Source organism: Macaca fascicularis, chromosome 5, assembly GCF_037993035.2.
Source record: "Macaca fascicularis isolate 582-1 chromosome 5, T2T-MFA8v1.1".
NCBI lineage: Eukaryota > Metazoa > Chordata > Mammalia > Primates > Cercopithecidae > Macaca > Macaca fascicularis.
In genome coordinates this window covers 118,837,172-118,858,672 of record NC_088379.1, presented here as the reverse complement: position 1 = coordinate 118,858,672, position 21,501 = coordinate 118,837,172, and the positions used below count along the sequence as shown (strand labels likewise).

The 21,501-nt window shown below is 35.9% G+C and overlaps 1 protein-coding gene across 50 annotated transcripts in view; it reads right to left on the bottom strand.

Moving 5' to 3' along the window:
* Positions 1–21,501, bottom strand: part of ANK2 (ankyrin 2) — a 571,823-nt gene that overhangs the window by 58,895 nt on the left and 491,427 nt on the right. For 30 of the 50 annotated variants that reach the window (XM_065545376.1, XM_065545380.1, XM_065545388.1 and 27 more), the window contains 3 exons: positions 14,672–14,816; positions 8,257–8,359; positions 7,445–7,548 (listed from right to left, as the gene is read on the bottom strand). In XM_065545376.1, coding sequence (XP_065401448.1) covers positions 7,445–7,548; positions 8,257–8,359; positions 14,672–14,816 — 352 coding nt within the window. Of the gene's footprint in view, positions 1–2,290; positions 2,327–7,444; positions 7,549–8,256; positions 8,360–14,671; positions 14,817–21,501 lie in introns of all 50 variants that reach the window. The other 20 variants (XM_065545385.1, XM_065545387.1, XM_065545397.1 and 17 more) reach the window with 1 other exon arrangement.

The window sequence follows — 21,501 nt, the reverse complement described above, 5'->3', positions numbered from 1 at the left end:
AGAAGGTGTGAGTCGCGAGATGCGTCGTTCACATACTAGAGTTGACTGAATCAATATGATTTTTCTCATGTTTGCAGGAGATTAAAAATAGGACAACATAATCCCTATAAACATTTGGAGATGAAAATAATTGAAGTAAAAACATATAATTAAATATGTTTAGAGGAGGTGGTAATAGAGATTGATGGCTCTGCCTGTCATCTATGAGCTTTAAGATTGAAGCCTCACCTGGCAATGAAAAATAATCCTGTTACCACTTAAGGTTGTGGTGAGAAATCTTGTGTGGGTAAAGCATACGGAATTCAATAAATGCCTGTTCCTATCATTTTCCTTTCTCTACACTTATAGGATTTTATGTATTTTAAATATCTTTAAAATAATACAATATACCACTTGAAAAATAAATGGGGAAACTAACCTTTACCTACAATGAACCTGGAACTATGCTAAGTAGTTTAATATGATGATGAAGTTTGTATTCGTTTATGAAGTTTACTTAAATAAGATATAAAAATACCATTATCACGAAGCACAGGAGAATGCAACAAGTACCATGCTCTTCTCTGGGTCTAGATATATCTCTATCTTGAATTAATGTTGTAACCTCAGGTAAGTCACTAACGTCTTTAGGTTTCAGTTTTCTTATCCATAAAATGGGAGACTTCTACTAAATAGACTCCAAGTTGCCTTCCAGTATTGAAATTATATGCACAGTTTACTGTTAACTAGGTTGGGAAACCTACTTAAATCTTTCATTTCAGATGCACTGAAAGAATTCCTAATTGGAAAATAAACTGCTATTACTTCAGGAAATATATATTATTTTTGCTTTATGGTTAAAACAGCTGTTTTGCAGAAAATGTGTATACACACTGCACTAAACATTGACTTAAGACTGTACATATAAAAAATATCATGTAACACTTAGCTTTGATTGCATCTCTTACTCTCCAAATGAAATTCAGCAATCATGCAAAGTAGAAACTCTTAAAAATTTTCTAAATTGTGAGATACAATGTTATCACAATTTAAAAAGAATAAAAGCGAAAGCAACCATTATTATGCAGATGACTTGCCTACAAATACACAATTTGATTAGCTAAACAGTACATGCTTCAGAGGAGGGAGCAGAAAACCATGATCCAGTCTTTTGAGGACTACATCCTCCACCCCCAAAGTTACTACTCCTTTAGTTTTATTTTTAATTCATTGAGGACCATGGGATGGGAATGGGGAGGAAATTGCAGCATTCAGAGTTAGTTGAAAGAACAGGAAGAAAAAATCATCAGAGTGCTTCAGTGATCCTCATATACATAGCAAGAGGGCCTCAGATTAAATCCGATTTCTGAGGTACTGTGAGAAAAACCATAGCATGAGCTCTTTCTCCTCTGTAATTCCCTTAATTCCTTCCTAATCCTCCAAATTCTATAAACTTAAACATTGCTTGGATATGGCTTTGAAAAAAGTAGTTCAAATTTGTTAAAATCACTAAATAATTATTTATCAACCACTGTGTTCATGTATGGAAAGACAATAGCGTGCATTTGAGAAAAAGTATAAGGATGTATATAAAAGTTTTCAAAAATAAAAATATAAAACTGTATTTTTTATAGACTGATAATTTGTGGTACCATAATGGATGACTGTATAAAAAAAATACTATAATTATCAGTCTAATAAGAACCTTTAAAAATAACGTTAAATAAATAACAGAATAATGAGTATCTTCAGAACACTGACTAGAGTCATTCTGCAGTACAATTTCTAAAATATCAAAAGGTTGCATTTATAGCAGTATTAGCAAGGAAATGCACTATTAATACACTTTCAGCCTTTGCCTCACCTAGAATATGGTACTTAAAATAAAACCCAGAACAACAAAAAAACCCTCTGCTAAGTGCCACTTAAAATCATAACCTTTAATAAAACCTTAAAATAGTTCAACCAATTTGCATAATTGTGGGGAACAACATTTTTCATCTCTATGTAGCACTTTTTCTCACAAAACAAGCTGGAGATGTGGAGACCCGTGACCAAGACAGGCAGTCCACAGTAAGTCTGGGACAGCCTCACTTTATCTCCACTGAAATTAAAAATACCACTTTCTCTTCATCACAGAGAAAGGGGAATTCAGCAATAGCCACAATTTGGAGAACATCAATCTTTGTATCTCTTTGGCTAGGTATCTTCACACTAAAGCATCCTGAGGCAAGGAATACGCAGAAGGAGATGGCAAAAGGGGGAGAGGAATAGGCAACATGTTCAGAGAAAGAATTATGCAGTAGTTCACCTGCTGTTGTCACGATCAAGACATGGAGAGGCGCGGCTGCAACAGAATAGATACTTTAGCATAGAGAAGGAACGGATAAAGTGAAATATAAGGAAGGAAATCAGAAGTAATTTATCATTTATACACCAATACAGTATTCATTGAAAACAAATGGAAATCCAAATGAGATATAGCTCGAGAAGAGCAAGGTATGGGGGCTTTGTGGCAACTCCCAGTTTAGGGAACTGGGGATGTTATAAAATCACTGGATAGGGGTTTGTAACCTTGGTCAACATCGGCTTGTGAGGGCGTTTAACAAAGTCTGGGTGTCCAAGAAGCTACAGAAACATCAAGGGTTATTATGATGAAAAACATAAAGTCTTTGATTTGATGAATACAGTTTTGATGCAAAAGTTTTTGTTTTATACATTTAATACTTTAAAAATAATGATAATAACTTTTTGGGCTATCACAGAAGAAATGCAAAAAGAAAAGGTACAATTTAAAGCATAGATCAACAACAAACACTAGCATAAACCATAAGGCAGGGTAGGTAATATCAATTACCTACTAGAGTATAGCAAAAAAAAAACTACGCAAACAAAGTCTTGGTGCTTCTGTCAATACTTTATGTCCTGCTTTAGAGATTGCTGTCCTCCTCATTGGTCAAAATGTCTAATCCCACATTATAGTTCTACCTTTCACTCCTTTTCTACCTATGAGTCTGTTCTTCCGTAAAACCCTGCATAAGCTTTCACAAGATTCTCTTGTGTTTTCAACTCTAATGACATACAAAAGTATACATGCTTAATGGACCAGAAATCCAACCTTACTAAACACTTGTTTTGCTACTTATTATGCGGAAAACTTTCTTCATCTAAAAGAATTTACCTTCATGTATCTAAAGAAAACCCCTAGGGTGTTGTAAAATACATGAATAACTAACTTAACTGCCGTACATATTAGATAAACATTAATATTGTCAAGTGAGAGCCTTGACTTCCTTGCATTTCAAATATCCCATTATTTGAGAGAATATCTTCAAGATGATTTTTAAAATATACTGTATTTTTGGAGCAATTTTAGGTAAACAATAAAATTGCCTTCAACATGTTTTTATGAAAAGAAATTCTTTAAAAGACCACCTTATAGACCTCAAGTTAATGTAAGACTATGTAGGACATTTTAATGAATTGACATTTAATTGTTGGCATTTGACTGTAATTAAAAGACTACAAAAACTAAAGTCCTTTGGAATAACAATATTTAAGAAGACTTACAAAGCTAGCTACTGCTAAGAATTGTGCCTTACATCTTCTAATTCCTTATGCACTTATGAAATAAAGAACAATTGTAAAATTAAAATTCTTGCCCAAGATTATGTTGTTATGATCATGACTAGGATACTAGAAATAACTGTTGATCAGAGTCATTGCAAATGTGAAGACAACACTTTAAAATAAACAGCAAATATTAGTCTTTCTTTTGTCAGGTATGTGCTGTGTGTATTGAGCAGAACAGATTTTTTTAACACTGATACTGATTTTTTAATCACTGATACCTATTGTTCTCTAATCATGAACATTCATCATTGGAAACATAAAGTAGAGGTAAAATAAAATCACCAATACTGCTTGTTGGTAGAAACGGTGTCTTCTATTAATGTAAAATCCCTTTATTAAGTTTAAGAGAACATTATATGTACAAATCAGTGGCATGTGCATAAAAAGTTAACTTTATTATCACCTCTATCAAAATATCTGTTTTTTGGCTGGGCACGGGGGTTCATGCCTGTAATCCCAACACTTTGTGATGCCGAGGCAGGTGAATCACCTGAGGTCAAGTGTTCCAGACCAGCCTGGCTAACATGGCGAACGCTGTCTCTACCAAAAATACAAAAAATTAGCCGGGCATGGTAGTGCACGCCTATAGTACCAGCTATTCGGGAGGCTGTGGCAGGAGAACCACTTGAACTGGGAGGTGGAGGTTGCAGTGAGCCAAGATTGTGCCACCGCACTCCAGCCTGGGTGACGGCGTAAGACTTCGTCTCCTTTTTTTTTTTTTTTTTCTCTTACATTTTGGGTAGATCTTGCAGTGGCTTAAGAATCCACCCAATTAATTAAAGAGAAACTAAGTTTTTCAAAAAATAAATGAAAGCTACTATTTAGGAACCTGATGTATAATGAATAAAATTACAAAAAATCTTGCCACATGACATGGTATGATGAGTGTTACTCATATACATTAATATCGTGGTAGCTTTCAAATACCAGGACACTCAGAATCATTGAGCTTTCAATAGTAATAACCCATTCTGTTAGAGTCATCAAATGCATTGTGTTTGTTCAAACACTGGAGACACTAATAGAGAATAATTTGCCTGATTAAAAATAACAGTAAGTCAAACATTACTATTGTGAATTGAACCACATTGACGCTGCCATTTAGAGGAGTCATAATACATTTTCCTTAACTGATTTGCAATTTGTGAAAGATCTGGAACATGTGTATGAGGATTGTACACAACACTAACAGCTATAATCTACTGAGCACTTATTATTTCCAGGCAAAGTGCTAATTATTTAAAAAGCATTTAGTTATTAAAGCTCCCCTATGGGATCAATAATATAACACTCGTCTTATAGATATGGAAACTGAAACTCAGAGATTTTTATATATCTTGTGCCTGATGTCACATATGAGTGTGAGTGACAGGATTTAATTCTGATAGGTCTGACTCCAAAGCACACTATTAACCACCATGTTTCTCTCTCTTTACAGATTAAGTGTCTTCTAACTTTCAATAACAACATATAGTGTGTTTCCTAAAGGCAGGGGCTAGATGTTACTTAGCTTTTTTCTTAGTACCTGGCACAATGTCAGGTACTTTGCAGAATTACACAAATGTGTGAAGAATGAATACATAAGTAAATAGAAGAAACAAAGAACATTTGAGAGAACCAGGTATACCTTAATTAACTAGCTCTCTCTAATAACCAAAGCCTTATTAAGCAAAGTTTTTCCTAACAGTTTATATAAAACATCTGTACTATTGGTGCTTGTAGAAAGTATCAATGCCAGGCCTCCAAAGTATTGGTCTGGGTTGAGGCCTGGGCACTAGTTTTTTTTTTGTTTGTTTGTTTTTTTGGAGATGGAGTCTCACTCTGTCACCCTGGCTGGAATGCAGTGGTGCAGTCTAGGCTCACTGTAACCATCACCTCCTGGGTTCGAGTGATTCTCCTGCCACACCCTCCTGAGTAGCTGGGATTACAGGCATGCATCACCACACGCAGCTACTTTTTGTAATTTTAGTAGAGATGGGGTTTCACCATGTTGTTCAGGTTGGTCTCAAACCCCTGACCTCATGATCCGTCCACCTTGGCCTCCCAGAGTGCTGGGATTATAGGTGTGAGCCACTGCGCCTGGCCGGCACTAGTATTTTTTAAAGCTCCTAGATGATTCTAATGCGCAGCAAAAATTGAGAATTATCCAGAGTCAATATTAAATGCTTGAGATTCATAGGAAAACTGGTTTATTAAAGACTATGAATTTAAAGATCTTTATCTTAACACATAATTCATCTTTAACTACTGGATGCTGTTGGTTAATCGTAAGTAATGCACCATAATTACTTATAGGTTTATCTAGTTGTACACAATTGGGCTGTAATTGAGGTACTTAGACTATTTTACTGCCCTTCAGTAATGAAAGAACTTCTTTTAAAAGTTCCTTTTTCAAAATATAAATGATTTATTTTGAAAACTGAAGTATTGCCATGCACTGATTCTTTTGTAAATTCAGTTATTATTAGTCAATTAAATTTTACCTAAAACCATCTCATCACTTTGTAGGCTGCATATGAGCTTTAAAAACCTCATTATGATTTCTAGATTCTTATCTATGATCCTACAACACTCTACATCCAGGTCTCTTCCTTCTTACTTACCACTGTGAAGAAGTTCATCAGCAGAATGTAATGTTGTATGTTTTGAGTAACTTATAACTTTTAAAAAAAAAAAAAAAGTAAGTAAATTTGAATGAAGTGTAATTTGTTTTTTATTCTCATGAATAAATCTTGTATCAGGAACTAGTCTCTACTTATTTAACAAGGAAAAGAGTATTAGGATTGTTTTCAATAACTATATAACTAATGTTATTGTATGAACCTTTACTTAGTATACGATTAGTTGAAGAAGTCTAAAATTTTTAACTAAAATATCTTGGAACTCTTTCCTGAATAAAGAATATTTTAGAATAATAAAAATAAGAAAGAATCTACTTTTCAAAATAGTTCTGGGATTTATGGATAAGGATTTGAGGATAATAATTAAAACCAAAATATTGCATTTTGATATATAGAATATAAATATGGCTTAAAAATAATTAAATAAAAATAGAAATTTTACATATAATTATGATATTACTATATTATTGCCAACTACTAATATGTAAGGAAGAAATTGGAAGAGTGTTACAATTTAAAACTCCTTAAGGAATTTATATTCCACATAATTGAACACCTTAAGAACAACTTTAAGTATGTTTGAAAGTATGACTCAAACTCCTATTTTTTAATGAGTTAATAAAAACAGGCAGCATTGCTTCAACAGTGATGTGTATACTCTCTGAATGACATTAAAAAGATAACTGAGAACCTGACTGGTTGCATTCAAATTCCCTTTTTGTTTATATCCCTACTTCAAAAAATATATAAACTCCTCCTTATATTTGTGTGATTCAAGCTTCTGTAACATTATTTTAAAAGCATTAGAAAGGCATTTATTTCATTGAACCAATCAGTTAATCTTAATAAATAGAAACTTTCTAGAAATCAAATGATTCGGCCCCTCTTTTTAAGATGTCTTAAAGACGGTATGTGAATAGTAGGAAGGCCACCAGTATATTCCAGTTAGGCAGCAAGCTCTTTGACGCAATTCTACTAGTTGTTCTAAAACAATAGTCAGTTTTTTTTAATGCTGAATTCAATCTTTTTTGCTGGTTTGTTGGTGTAGATATAGAGTCCATGGTGAATAAAGCAATGTTATTTACAAGTTTAAACAAAGGGCACCTCCACTGTAAAGCTAGCCACCAGCTAAAGCTACTGGACAAAGCTGTTATTTTCACTCCCATCTCTTTTTACCTCTTGATCAGGATACATAATATTGATTTACTCACCCTGAATGAATAGGACTGGAAGAAAGAGCCACGTTGTCTAAGTTCTCAGTGCCCCAGCTTAGGCGATAAGAATTCCTTTCTGCCTCCTTGGCTAGAGTTGACACCTAAACACAAAGAACACTGGATTGAATAAAAACACTTTGCTTCACTTAAAGTAAAATATAACGAAGTACAAAAAGTGGCATCACTGGAAAGTGGTATAACCTAGAAAAACTTCCACTTAAAAATAAAAAACCAATGTATTTACAATGAATCTTTTAAAATGCATTCTCTTTTAAACTGCATTATTTAAATAGATTATATAAGATTACATTCACGTAATTGTCTTTGAAGAGAGTAGGTATCCATCTATTTCCCTATACCCAATCCACCAAAAGTGATAAAATCATAACTAAAATTAAAATATTCCAGAATAAACTTTAAGCCTTTCTGACAGCTAACAATTTTAAATATTGAAAGATATAACTTAACATTTACCATTCATCTTATACCTTAAATGCACCCTACCTCACTTTTTCCCTTAATGGAGATTTTATTTTAAAAATATAATGTTCATATATAATCTCCACAGAAAAATTCAATATAGCTGAAGAAATAAGCAGTATGCTTTTTCAGAAAAACACTGCTCATTGAAAAAATCTAGTGAACATTTTTCATGTTTTAGGAAAACCTTCAAATCTCTTATGCTAGCTTGTCAATTGAATTAAGAATGATTTTGGGGGGATTAAAAACTTTCTCAGGCCATTTCTAGCATCCAATAATGTTAAAAAGCTCTCCAGAAAGCAAAGACATGAAGGCAAAATGTCACATACCTGGTGACTGGGAATCACAACTGAGTCATCCATCACGGCACTGTCCCTCAGGTAGGAGGCATGGCTCAGAGTGTGAGACCTGTCGGAACTGAAGGATCGAAGGCTGGTAGGTTGGCAGGAGGCCATGGCATATACCAACAGCGGTAGTAGGGTTGGGATGACAAAATGATGAGCCGAGCAGGAGAGTGAAAAAAGCGTGCTATTAGCTAACAGCGCAACTTCCAGGGGGACACAAGTCTCTGTGTTGTCCTACCTTTTTGTCCAACAGCTGAACTAACACATCCTTTGACAGGCTCCTACCGCTCAATGGCAAGAGCACAAGGGAATCCAGAAGTTAAAATTTGATACTCCTAATCTGATTCATTTTCTTCCCAGAAATGTTTGAAACCAGCAATTGTAGTTTATTACTGCCAGTACAAGAAATTCACACAGGAAATAATTCCAGGATAGATTGCTTAAATCTGTGTTAAATGTTAATCTCCCTGCAACTAAGAAAAATATTAGAGGAAAGTAGACAGCCCTCAGAGAGAAGAACAAAATGAAAGCCCAGTTTCATTTTCGCTCATTATTTTCCATTCTCTCTCCATGCCTCTTTCTTCTCCTCTCTAAACTGTGAATGACTGAATGTTGGTGCATTCCCCTGGAAGGTACAGAGTGAAATGAACTGTGGCCAGATGCATGCTTCCTGCGGAAGTGGAGTTCCTCTTGTTTGTCTCTGGTGACTCCAACAATGCTATTATTTCAAACGAGAGCACTGTCCCCTTTGCATGTCCTGTGTGTGGTGAGTGAGGCACCAGAGTGTTGGTTGCCGTGGTGATGAGATGCATGAGCACAAGAAACCGTTTCTAAGCTCCAGCTCAGAACACAGACACACCTGCCAGCACAAAGACAAATTGCCAATGGCCACTGACCAAAAATGAGGTTTGGCTTCAAAATGGGATTTAGGCCTTGATAAACCATGCATTACATTTTCGAAAAATCTGAATTTCAAAGTTCTAAATTACATACTCAAATATAACAGGTAAAACTTGACATTTGCATAGATGCAATCTCATTCCTTTTAAATCACTTTGTAAAATCAGATGACAGATTGATATCTTAAATAAGTTATATTTTATACACTGTAGTTCAAGTATTAAAGATCTGTGTTCAAAGTATTAGCCCAAAGCCCATAAGGGAAAAAAAGAGATATGCAAGCTTTCACAATATTTATAAAAGCAAACTTTCATTTACTTTTAGCTAGTAGGTGTTTGGCCAGTGAAGCACTATAGAATTATGGACTAACTGTTAAATTAGCATATTTATTAGTATAAACAATCTTCATTTTGCAAGTATATTTAATTTTGTAAACCATGTACTATCCTATCTACGAGGTGTCAATATAGACCGCATCAATTGTCTTTGAGGAAATCATCACTTTGCAGGTAATTCATAGTAATCCAGGACCTCCTCCTTCTTATTTTACATGTAGGTATATTCCAAAAAAAAGTCTTAAAGGGTAAATGACAATACCCTTTAAGTATTGGGTATATAAAAAGAGTTGGTTGTCTGATCCTTGTGTTTATACATATATAAATCTGTGTTTACAATAAAACAAAATCTAAATATAACTTGAGAATTAACTATTTTATGTTATGTAGACTCTTGGAGAAGATTGAGGCTCTTGACAGAGCCTTAGAAATTTCATCAAGAGTTTTAGCTCCAGCATTTGGAGGCTACTTACATTACAGATGGCTTTACATTTAGCTTTTGATGGGAGTTTAGATTATTGGGAAAAGTTATCTCAGCAAAAGCTTGTCTGGGTGGAATCGATGATTTTTTTTCCTGCTGTAAATCACAAAGATAGCTAAGATCCACTTGGATGTGTTTTGTACCAGGTGGCACTAGATCAGCAACTCTTAAATTCTATTCACCTTTATTTTGTTTTGAATTTGGCCAACGAAGGGAAAATAGTAGAGGAGCCAACCTGTTCTATTTCTAATATGGCTTGTCTACGGGCTCAACTGTTTTCTGGAATAGCAGAAACACCGGTCTCAAAGGGAAAATGAAAATCTAGCTTGAATGAGAACAAACTGAATGGTAAATAATGGTACCTCAAATAAAACCTTGTGACGTGGCTGCCAGATTGCAAAGGTCTAAGCTTTGAAAGAATGAATCAGGTCTCAACTGCCATTCTCAAGGAGTGACTATGGCTAAGTAGACAACTCTATTTCAGGAATGTGGTATTAAAGAACCCACTGGGCTATGAAAGTAGAGTCACACTTTGCAATCAGTATATCAGTCATACAAGTGAAAATCTGATATCAATTTAGTTGATACCTGAGTCTATCTCTCAATTGGTTTTGTACTGAGAGGAATAGAGAGGTGTTGGTGTTTTTTTTATCTTTCCTAAAACCCCGACAGGAAAGAAATACAGAGGGAGAAGAAGAGAAAGAAGGAGACAAAGTGATATATAACCACAAAAAATTGATTAGAGAGAGAAAGATATTAGGATACGTACACAGAGAGTGAGAAAAGTTGGACAGAGAGAGGAAGCAACAATGAATAAATCAAAACCATATATCGGAGTGTCTCTACCTTTCTATGGGTTGTATTCTAGCTTCCTCTACTTATTTATGCCTTCTGAAATACTAATTGGTTGTTTAATCAATGTGTATCATTTCTAACTGCTTTCTAAAAAATGATGTCGTATAATCTACTTAAATGAAATAAAGATGGACTATTCCAACACCGGAGAAGTTATTCTCTCTAAAAAAAATTCTCTCTAAAGTAATAATAACTGAAGAATTATTCTCACTAAAATATAACTGGCATGACAAAGGTCTGGAATAATTTAAGCCCTTGGATCAGAAATTGTTCACTCTGATTTAAGACATTAAAAACAAGTTTAAATACTTTCCAATACAGTTGCCAATTTTTCATTAAGTCAAGGGTTCTGCTATTCAGTTAATAAATGTATAATAACATAGCCATAGAAGTGTAAAGTTTTACTTGCTGTTCAACTAGGGGATGTGCTAGGGGTTTTGTTATGGTCTTAACTTATACTTTTTATTTTACTATGGTACAACTGCTTTATGGACACATAACAGGTGGTATGAAAGTGTAATTGTATTGAAAAGTATAATAATTACTATCTTGGTAAACTGTATTTATTAAACATTCAATTAATGGAGTGGCAAACTTTACTGAACAAGTAGAAATCTACAATTTTCAATAAATTTACTTTAAAATATGAAGAAGCCTCTGTGGTTTGTTGTTATTTAGTATTTTACATCGAATTTGGAAAGCATTTTTAATTTGTAAGCTACAATAAAACAGACACAAAATCCAACTAATCATAACTTGGTTGTATTTGTATTTAATGTACATTAAATTGTATGTATTTGAATTCTTCCATATCTCTACATATTTTAGGCATCAGAATATTTTTTCTATCTTCTCCAACTACACATAGGCTAATTGGGGTTGTCTGGGGGAAGCCGCGCTAATGCGTTATCAACCACAGGTGTAGCTGTGATTGTTGAAACAAAGCCATTCTTGGGTCATGTCACAGATTTTCATTTTAGTAATATATTCAACTCTTCTAGCTCAGCTAGTTATTCAGTTTAATATATAAAAATATTTATTTTAGAATAAATCCATAATTCTAGAACATAAGCACCCCCTGGCAACACACACACGCAGGTTGAGCAGTGAGCAGGGAAATGTGGATAAATCTAGGAAGGGCTTGTTTCCATGCTCTGTTAATACCTACCTGGGCATGGTGCTAGTGAAAGCAATTCAAATAAAGAAATAGTGCAAAGGAAAAAATGGTCACTGAGAAAAGGTAACTTATATTGAACTGCCTAAGCAAAATTAAAAATAAAAGAAGAAGACCATGAAAATGAGATGCTGCCTGTAATTCTATTTTGGAAATGGTGACTACATCTAGTGATCTAGAAATGCAAGTGGAGACCTGGAGAACACAGTATATCTTGTTTGCTTCATGTCCCCTGATCTTATGTGCTGAAAAGTATTGAGTTTAAGTAGGAGTATTCAAGCCATCCATCCTGTTTTATAGAAAGTATTATTCTAAATTCTTCCTCAATCTAAGTACTTTGAAAGAAGAAAAACAGATCAAATCAAGTACTTATTCTTAATAAGGGAGACCATGCTAAAAACAGAAGCTTTATTGTTGACAGTAATATGACTATTCATAGATTATCATTAATTTGTACAATGCCATAAACATTATACTTTATTCAAATTTGAAATCTTTTAAGAATCTCAGAGTATAAAGTCTAAATCTACCAGTGTATCAAGACAGCTTATGGAACTCCAGAGGGGTTCCTCCTTCTGGGAGCACCCTTTATCTGAGTTATTGAAGCCAAGGAGTCAATTTAATCTCCTTCCCCTTCTTCACCTAACTCGTGAAATTCATCATGAAATCTGACTAGTTTTGCCTCCTACACATGTCTCAAAAAGCTCTCAAATTTTTTATTTCTGAAATTCTCTCCAGGACTATCACCAAGGTTAGAGTGCTAGTCCTCTCATGACACCTGCAGTTAATACAAGCACAATTGCTTCTCAGAATGGTTGCAATCTCCAGGTTTAGCCCTTTGAAACTCTCCTTTAAGATTCATCCTCTTTCTCACTGGCAGAAGGATCCACCTGCTATGCAAATATAATTCTCGTCCTCCACACTTACACTCCAGCAACACTGCACTCCCTTTTTTCTCATACACCCTGCGAGCCTTTGCTCAAGACCTTGTTAAGGCTTCAAACGCCCTCCCCACGTTTCCTCATCATTGTTACTCATCATTTGGTCTCAGTTTGGTTTCATCTGCTCCAGGAAGCTAGAGCCTCAGGGCTTCAGTGGCACTCTATGTGTACCACTAGCTTATGTCCTCTCCCATCTCATCAGGCTATGAAGTTAGCAAGCCTATCTTGCTAAAGAAAAAAAAAAGATAGTGGAAGAGGGCATTGGTGCTCAAGGAAAAAGCCCAAGAAAAGTTTGTTTTTGCTAATTATGCACTTAGACTTCATTACTCTTTAAGGTATTTATTTCTTAGACTCTATGCTGGATATTCATAAAATAGCTTACAATAGTACCAACTTTAAAACTATAAACCTGAGATTATTGGTTAGCAGAACACATTATACTACATGGACAAACTTACTCTTTTTTTTTTTTTTTTTTGTCTTAAGAGAGTGTCTTGCTATGTTGCCCAGGCTGGACTTGAATTCTGGGGCTCAAGTGATCTTCCAACCTCAGCCTCCCAAGTAGCTGAGACTACAGGTATGTGCCACTGCACCCAGCTGTGACATCCACATTCAAGCCTAACTTATCAGTCATACTTTCGATGAGGAACCACAGAATGTCATTACCTAACTTGCACACAAAAAAAAGTGCCAGTTGTACTAGTTAATAATAACAAAAAGTAACACTGATTATATATCTCAGAATATTATATAAACCTCCCGGATTTGTCTATTAACGCTAGCCTCCCTCAGATTTTGCTCCGATTGTTTCTTGTATCCAGGCTCTCGTGGGATTCTGTTCGGATTCTTTTTCATGAAAAGTCAGTTCCAGGCAGTTTTGTTCTGAATGTATTTTTTTTTTTTTTTGTATTTCAATAAAACTTTATTTATTTATTTATTTTTATTATTATACTTTAAGTTCTAGGGTACATGTGCACAACGTGCAGGTTTGTTACATATGTATACATGTGTCATGTTGGTGTGCTGCACCCATCAACTTGTCAGCACCCATCAACTCATCATTTACATCAGGTATAACTCCCAATGCCATCCCTCCCCGCCTCCCCATAATTGGCCCCGGTGTGTGATGTTTCCCTTTCCATGTCCAAGTGATCTCATTGTTCAATTCCCACCTATGAGTGAGAACATGCAGTGTTTGGTTTTCTGTTCTTGCGATAGTTTGCTGAGAATGATGGTTTCCAGCTGATGGTTTCCATGTCTGAATGTATTTCTTTTTAATTCAGCCGCACAACATATTTTATTCACAGAAACTATGTTCCTAACAAAAAAGTGGGGGCAGGAGAGTATTCAAAGTGTCTGTGATGCCGCTCAGTATGTCTATAAGGCAAAATTGTTCTTTTAATTTGAGAAAAAAGTGGCCAGTGATGAAAAACGCCACATTTAAATGATGAGAGTTCTTATTTATGATGGTTTTGCTTCTTACTAGTTGTTTGATTTTACCAAGTTATTTGATATCTCTAGGCCTCAGTTTTCTGTTCTTTAAATGGCCATATCTTAAAGTTGTTAGACAATGAAATAACATAACATTCTAAATGCTGAGATTAATAAGGTACCTATTAAATGCTCAATAATTGCATCTACATTTTTATCATCATCATAAAAAATATGTTGCAGATATTTCTGGCTGACATCAAGTATAAGCTTTACAAGATACCTGTCAGATCGTCCTCCCTCCAAGCTGTATCGCAGGTAATTCATACCATCCAGGAACTGACTGCTGGGTAGTGAGTCATCACCCAGTTCTTTTAGGTCCTCAGGCCTAAGGTATTCTCCCCCATCACCAGTCATTGTGTCATCACCTTGAAACAATCAGAGGAAGAAGCAGGATTATTTGCTGAATGTATGTCAACTACAAAATATGATCATGACTGTGAAATGCATCAACATCATTGCCTTGATATTGATGAAACTGCACTGCACACTAGAACACAGAACACCAGCAAACAACTATACAGTGCTAAAACTTAGAGAAATAACATTTGATTCATTTTCTTAGCACTTACCAAGAAGAAGTAATCACTTGAATTTTAATTCTTTTAATATTAAGTTTGGATATCCCTTGTTGTTTACTTCTAGGAGAAAAAACTTCTAAGATGAATTCTAATTATAGATTTATCAAAACATAGGCATAGTCTGCTTTAGGATTAAGCCTACAGTACTTTCAGAAAAAAATATTAGTTTTATTAACATTTCAGGAGACTACATCTATTCTTTTTCATGAAAAGGTGAAGGGGATGGTTGAATACAGAATCTGTCACATAATACAAGCACAGTGCAAGCTGCATATTATGGATCCCTTGCAAAAACCCAAAAAGATTATTTAAAAACCAAAAGTTGGCTGGCTGCAGTGGCTCAGGCCTGTAATCCCAACCCTTTGGGAGGCCGAGGCAGGTGGATCACCTGAGGTCAGCAGTTGGAGACCAGCCTGACCAATATAGTGAAACCCCATCTCTACTAAAAATACAAAAATTAGCCGGGCGTGGTGGCGCATGCCTAAAGTCCCAGTTATTTGGGAGGCTGACGCAGGAGAATTGCTTGAACCCAGGAGGTGGAGGTTGCAGTGAGCCGAGATTGCACAACTGCACTCCTGCCTGGGTGACAGAGTGAGATTCGCCTCAAAAAAAAAAAAAAGTCTGCTTATATACTCTTTCTTTCCCCCAGATTCCTACCCTACCCCTACTCCCAAAAACTCCAGCACCAAATTCTGAATACTACTCAGGTTCGAGCATCCTGTCCCTCCTCAGAGTCTGTTTGCTTTTGCATTTCATCTTGCTTCTCCTAATTTGCCAGTTCTCACTGCGGTCTCTCAGCAGCCAAGATGGTCACAGGGAATAAACACAACTCAAAATAAGCTTTAACTTCTTGGTTCTTAAAAATGCACAAAACTCCTTAACAAAATAGGGCCTACATTTCAAATTTTCTTATTTCTCCCGTCTATCTTTCCCTCTTGTTACACCTTGGTAGGGTAAGGAAGGTTTATAAGGGTGAAGAAAGAAGAGGTGAGAAAGGTAAAGATAAAAGAAGAGAGTCTGGCTGGAATGACTCCGTGTCTGAAGGAGCAAGACACAGTGTTTGATCAGGTAGAACATGCCAATCAACTACAGGAACCCAGCCTTCCTCTCTCGTGTGAATAGAATCTTATTAGAAGATAGAAGGACATTTGAAGAGTATATTTTTAATCAAATATATCAAAATTTTATGACTCTGGTGACAAGACAAAAATTTAAAGCCTCTGATTGGTCAGGTACAGTAGTCCACATCTGTAATCCTGGCACTTTGGGAGGCTGAGGCAGGAGGATTGCTTGAGCTCAGAAGATTGAAACCAGCCTGGGCAACACCTAGACCTCATCTCTACTAAAAATTTTTAAAAATTAGCAGGACATGGTGTCATGTGCCTGTATTCCCAGCTACTTGGGAGGCTGAAGTGGGAGAATTGCTTGAGCCCAGAAAGTCGAGGCTACAGTGAGCCATGATCGCACCACTGCATTCCAGCCTGGGCAACAGAGTGAGACCCTGTCTCAAAAAACAAACAAACAAACAAACAACCACCCACCTCTGATTACACTGAGTTCATGAGTGAATGTCCTTTACGTTCTCCCTTATTTTGTGCATGTTGATGGTTTTGTTATGATGCCATCTGCCTAAGACAGCTGCTAGGTTCAGTGCTACTTAAAGAGAATTTTTAGCATTTTTATGTACACCTATGGTGGCCCTAGGTATATAGCCAATGTCTTGATTATGTCTCAGTGAGAAATGACCCAAAGAAGCAAAGTGCCTAAATGCTGAAAGCAGTGTCTAAATCCTATCCCAGTGTTGGCATTAGCTGGAAAGTCACCTCTCTGGGGACTCATCTTGTCAGTGCTATATAAAATTTCTCTCAAAGACAGTTAGTTGTATATAAATCATGCTATTCAGTAATACATACCAGCAGTAAAAGATGGAAAGTGAATGCAAGCAGAAATTAACAGAATGTGAAAAATCACTTGGAAAAAAATTACCCAGGTTGGTCTATAACTGGAAAATTCTGCATACAAATCAAAGCTTTAAATGTATTTAATGAGCCCCTGAAATACTTTTCTTGCTTCCCAGTGGGTGAGAAGATTTCTGCTAGTGCAAAGCTGGCCCACCCCTGCCTCCAAAGCCTCATCCCCTCCCATCTTCCTAGATACCTTGTCTGCTAGGCGCTTCATCTTCAACCTTCTCTCCTCTGTTACAGATTCTATGGAGGTCTTTCCCCTTCCATGGATAAAATATCCATATTTCTGCGATCTCTGAAATATGGTAGCTTCTTTCCCAAACTCTTAGACCTTCTTTATTTCACATTCTGACTCCTCTTTGTTAACAATTAAACTTATCAAGCAGATGTTTGCTAATTTCAGCAATTAATCAGTGGCTGAGAAGTGACTTATTTGGTAAACTATTCTCCTTGATTTCTCTGACACAAACCTCTCCTGGTCTTCCCCCTACATTTCTGAGTCTTTCTTCCCTGTCTCTACTTCTCTTAAATGTTGATATTTTCCATCTGCCCCTTCTTCTTATTTAACATATTATCACATGGACTTAGAGGTCCACTAACTATACACAGGCCTGTATTGGTCCCAGACCTCTCTCATGAACTTTGTGTCTATATTGCAATTGCCTTCTGGACTTCTCCATCTAAATTTTCTGTAAGCATCTCAGATTTAGCACGTCCGCAGCAGAACCCATCTTCTTTACCCATCCCCTTGTCAATATGCTTCTCTTTGAAAATTCCCTACATAAGCAAATAGCACAACTACTTCCTTGCCCAAGCCAAGCGGAGAGAAAAGATGATTTAAAATAATATTCAGATTAAAAGCTTTAGCTCTTATTTGTTTGAATAGAGTGCCATTAGATTTGGAAAGAATTTTGTACAACTCAGACAGCTTTAAGACAATCATTATATACTTTCTTTGTTTCAACTTACTTATTCAATGTGAAAACAAAACAAAACCAAAGCAACCTTTAGTTTTTACATTATAGAACAAACCTAAAATGAATTTCTTTATTATTTCCTACACTTGGAATAACTTCCTTCCGATTGTTACCTATTTACTCACTGAATAGAATGATGATTCCCAGGTTAATGACTTAGATTTTTCTTGTTGTTTTATTGTCCAATGTTTCCAAACAATTTTGTGAAAACTGTTTTGTACTAACTGTGAAGCATCAGTGTACTGCAGGCTTTTTATGTACAATTGATGTTTTGATACCCGGAAAACACAGATTCCTCAGTGACAGTGAGTGGTGTATTTAACCCCTGTAGGACACAGGTGACAACAGCACGGGACTAACTTAAATAAAGTGGAATGGCAGCCAGGCACAGTGGCTCACGCCTGTAATCCCAGCACTTTGGGAGGCCAAGCCAGGTGGATCACCTGAGATCAGGAGTTCGAGAGCAGCCTGACCAAAATGGTGAAAACCAGTCTCTACTAAAAATAACAAAATTAGCGTGGTGGCACACACCTGTAGTCACAGCTGCTCTGGGGCTAAAGGCAGGAGAACCTGGGAGATGGAGGTTGCAGTGAGCTAAGATCACACCACTGCACTCCAGCCTGGGTGACAGAGCAAGACTCCATCTCAAAAAAAAAAAACAAAAACAACAACAACAACAACAAAAAAAACGTGGAATGGCTCCCCTTCCTGACAACCTCACACAATGCTGGCATGGAGATTCTCTGAAACGTTACAGAACCCACTCCCTCTCAAGCAAGTGTTATTCCTGCTGAGACATGGAAAAAGGGCTGAAACCTGAGATGAAGAGCCCCACTAAGTGTTAAGTGTTCACAACAGAAGTGAGCGTATCAAAGGAGAAGGCGCCCCTATATCTCATCCCAACATTCAGCCAGTCTGGAGTTCTCTTGATTGCCAGTACACGTCATTCCAGAGTACTAGCAGAGATATATGTACAAGCCACCCACTCATGAATTCATGAGAATAAGGCATACATAAGTCACAATTCTATAGGCATTTTGGTTATACAGATGCCAAAATCTCCAAGCCCCACCTCATCATTTATGGCTGGGAAGCCGAGTCAGTGAAGACAGGGATCAACTCATGATCCTACGAAGACTTAGTGGATTACCTTCACATCTTTGGTTAAATCTGGATGCTATAATTCTCTTAGACTGAATTCCCATTTCTGTCTTTTCCTTGCATTTCACTGCCATATTCTTCCATAAGGATGATATTTATATCATGGCTGTGCTATTACAATACTTTTCATACTAGGTTTTGATTCCACACCCACCACTTAATAGCTGCGTGCCATTGAACAAACTACTTAATGTCTCTAGGCCTCACTCCCCCAAAATAAGCCTTTCCTTAACCGAAAAAAAATATATATATATGGAACGATATCCACAGCCTGTGTCACAGGGATGGTATAAGGATTAAATGAGACATGTACCTAGCATTATGGAGGTTTCGTAAATGCTTTCTCTTTTCTTAGATTTCTGCTTCCTTCCAGGTTCTTCCCAAAAAACTCCTTCTATGTACCACTGCTGGTTAAATCTTTGTAAAAACAGGTTTAAATGTTTTCATCGTTAATTGAAATCTTTAAGGTATTGTGTTTCCCAGACTTTTCAGCAAAGAATTCAAACAGTCCACAGCTGAGCCCGGTATGTTTTCATGCATCAGCAAATCAAATGACTGGAGAATTCTGCCACTCTGTGTCTCTCTCTTGTACTTTCCTATCTCAAGATTTTCCCATACTGTTCCTTATCTAATCCCTAAAATCTATGCACCTGGTTATTACTCTCTTATTTCTCAGCACGTTCATGAGACGGTGTTAAGTATATGTAGCTCCTGATCTCCCCAAGTGGATATGAAAACCTGACAACACAGTGCCTTCCATTATGCTGCTTTTAATATACACATTATTTCTCTATATAGGCTCCTAAGGCCTGCCTCATGCTCACCTTTGATTCCACTGTGGCACCAGTTACAGAGCTTTCCACACAATAACATCACATTCATTATTTGTTAATTGGATTCATGAGTGGATATTGTGGATTACTTTAATATGTATACAGCAAGTTAGCCTGATAGGATACCTCAGTGTAAGAATATCTCAATGTAAAGTCTTACCTTATGATTTTTTTAAAATTTATTTATTATTATTATACTTTAAGTTGTAGGGTACATGTGCATAACGTGCAGGTTTGTTACATATGTATACTTGTGCCATGTTGGTGTGCTGCACCCATCAACTCGTCATTTACATCAGGTATAACTCCCAATGCAATCCCTCCCCCCTCCCCCCTCTCCATGATAGGCCCCGGTGTGTGATGTTCCCCTTCCTGAGTCCAAGTGATCTCATTGTTCAGTTCCCACCTATGAGTGAGAACATGCGGTGTTTGGTTTTCTGTTCTTGTGATAGTTTGCTAAGAATGATGGTTTCCAGCTGCATCCGTGTCCCTACATATGATTTTATCTTGAAGAACCTAAAGAAATCTCTTTAATATCCTTAAAAGCTATTAGTATTAAACATAGTGGCATTCTTAATGGTAAGAGTTTGAATACTCTTTTTGGGTATTGACATACTATTGCTACTAATAAAACAATAGACTGTAGAGAAAACAGGGATTAGCTAATAATTTTCAAACACATGTGGCTGCATTCTGTCCACGTGGATGATAGCAGGTTTCATAAAAACATATTAACTTCACAAAACATTAAAGGGTTGGCATTGGCAATGTCAACCAGCCAATTTCCTTCACACTAATTCTTTCTATGAGTAAGTTACTTATCAATACTCAAACAGATCCTTTACATGAAAATTATTCAACTTGAATTTTCTTCTAGGAAAGAAATATTATTAAGTTTTGGCTATTTCTAAACATGGACTTCTCTTACCACAAAAGATAATCTTGGTCATTCACCAATATTCTTCACAAACCAAGAATTCTTATCACCAGTAATATTTAATATATAACATTTTAAATAATGAAAGTACAGAATGTTATAACTCATCTCATTTAATGCAATAGGCAGATCTGAGAGGCTATTTTGTATAAATTTCTTTTATAAACTCAATATTAAATACTTTAAATGAATTAACTAATAGAATTCCCCAGCAATTATTTTGTAAATAAAGGGCTATTTTTAAATTAAATAATCACTATTCAATTTATCTGATTTATAAATTTAAATTTTCACGTAATACAGTTGCTTAAAGTGGTACCACATGTACTTTGGAAACTTCTTACTAGATAAAATATCTTACATTATTCATTTTTCCTTATATGCCAAATTCACCCTAAACAATTTTTAAATGTTACTTTACTTCTATTCTTAGCTATATTTAAAAATCATATAACTATTAATATATTTTTAATCACACCTAAAATATATCATCAACCCAGAAGGTGATATAAACTGCATTTATTTCAAGTGGTCTAACTTAGTTATTATCATGTTCATGCTAGCTCAGTGTCGACTAACAAAAGAATTACTTTTCTCTAA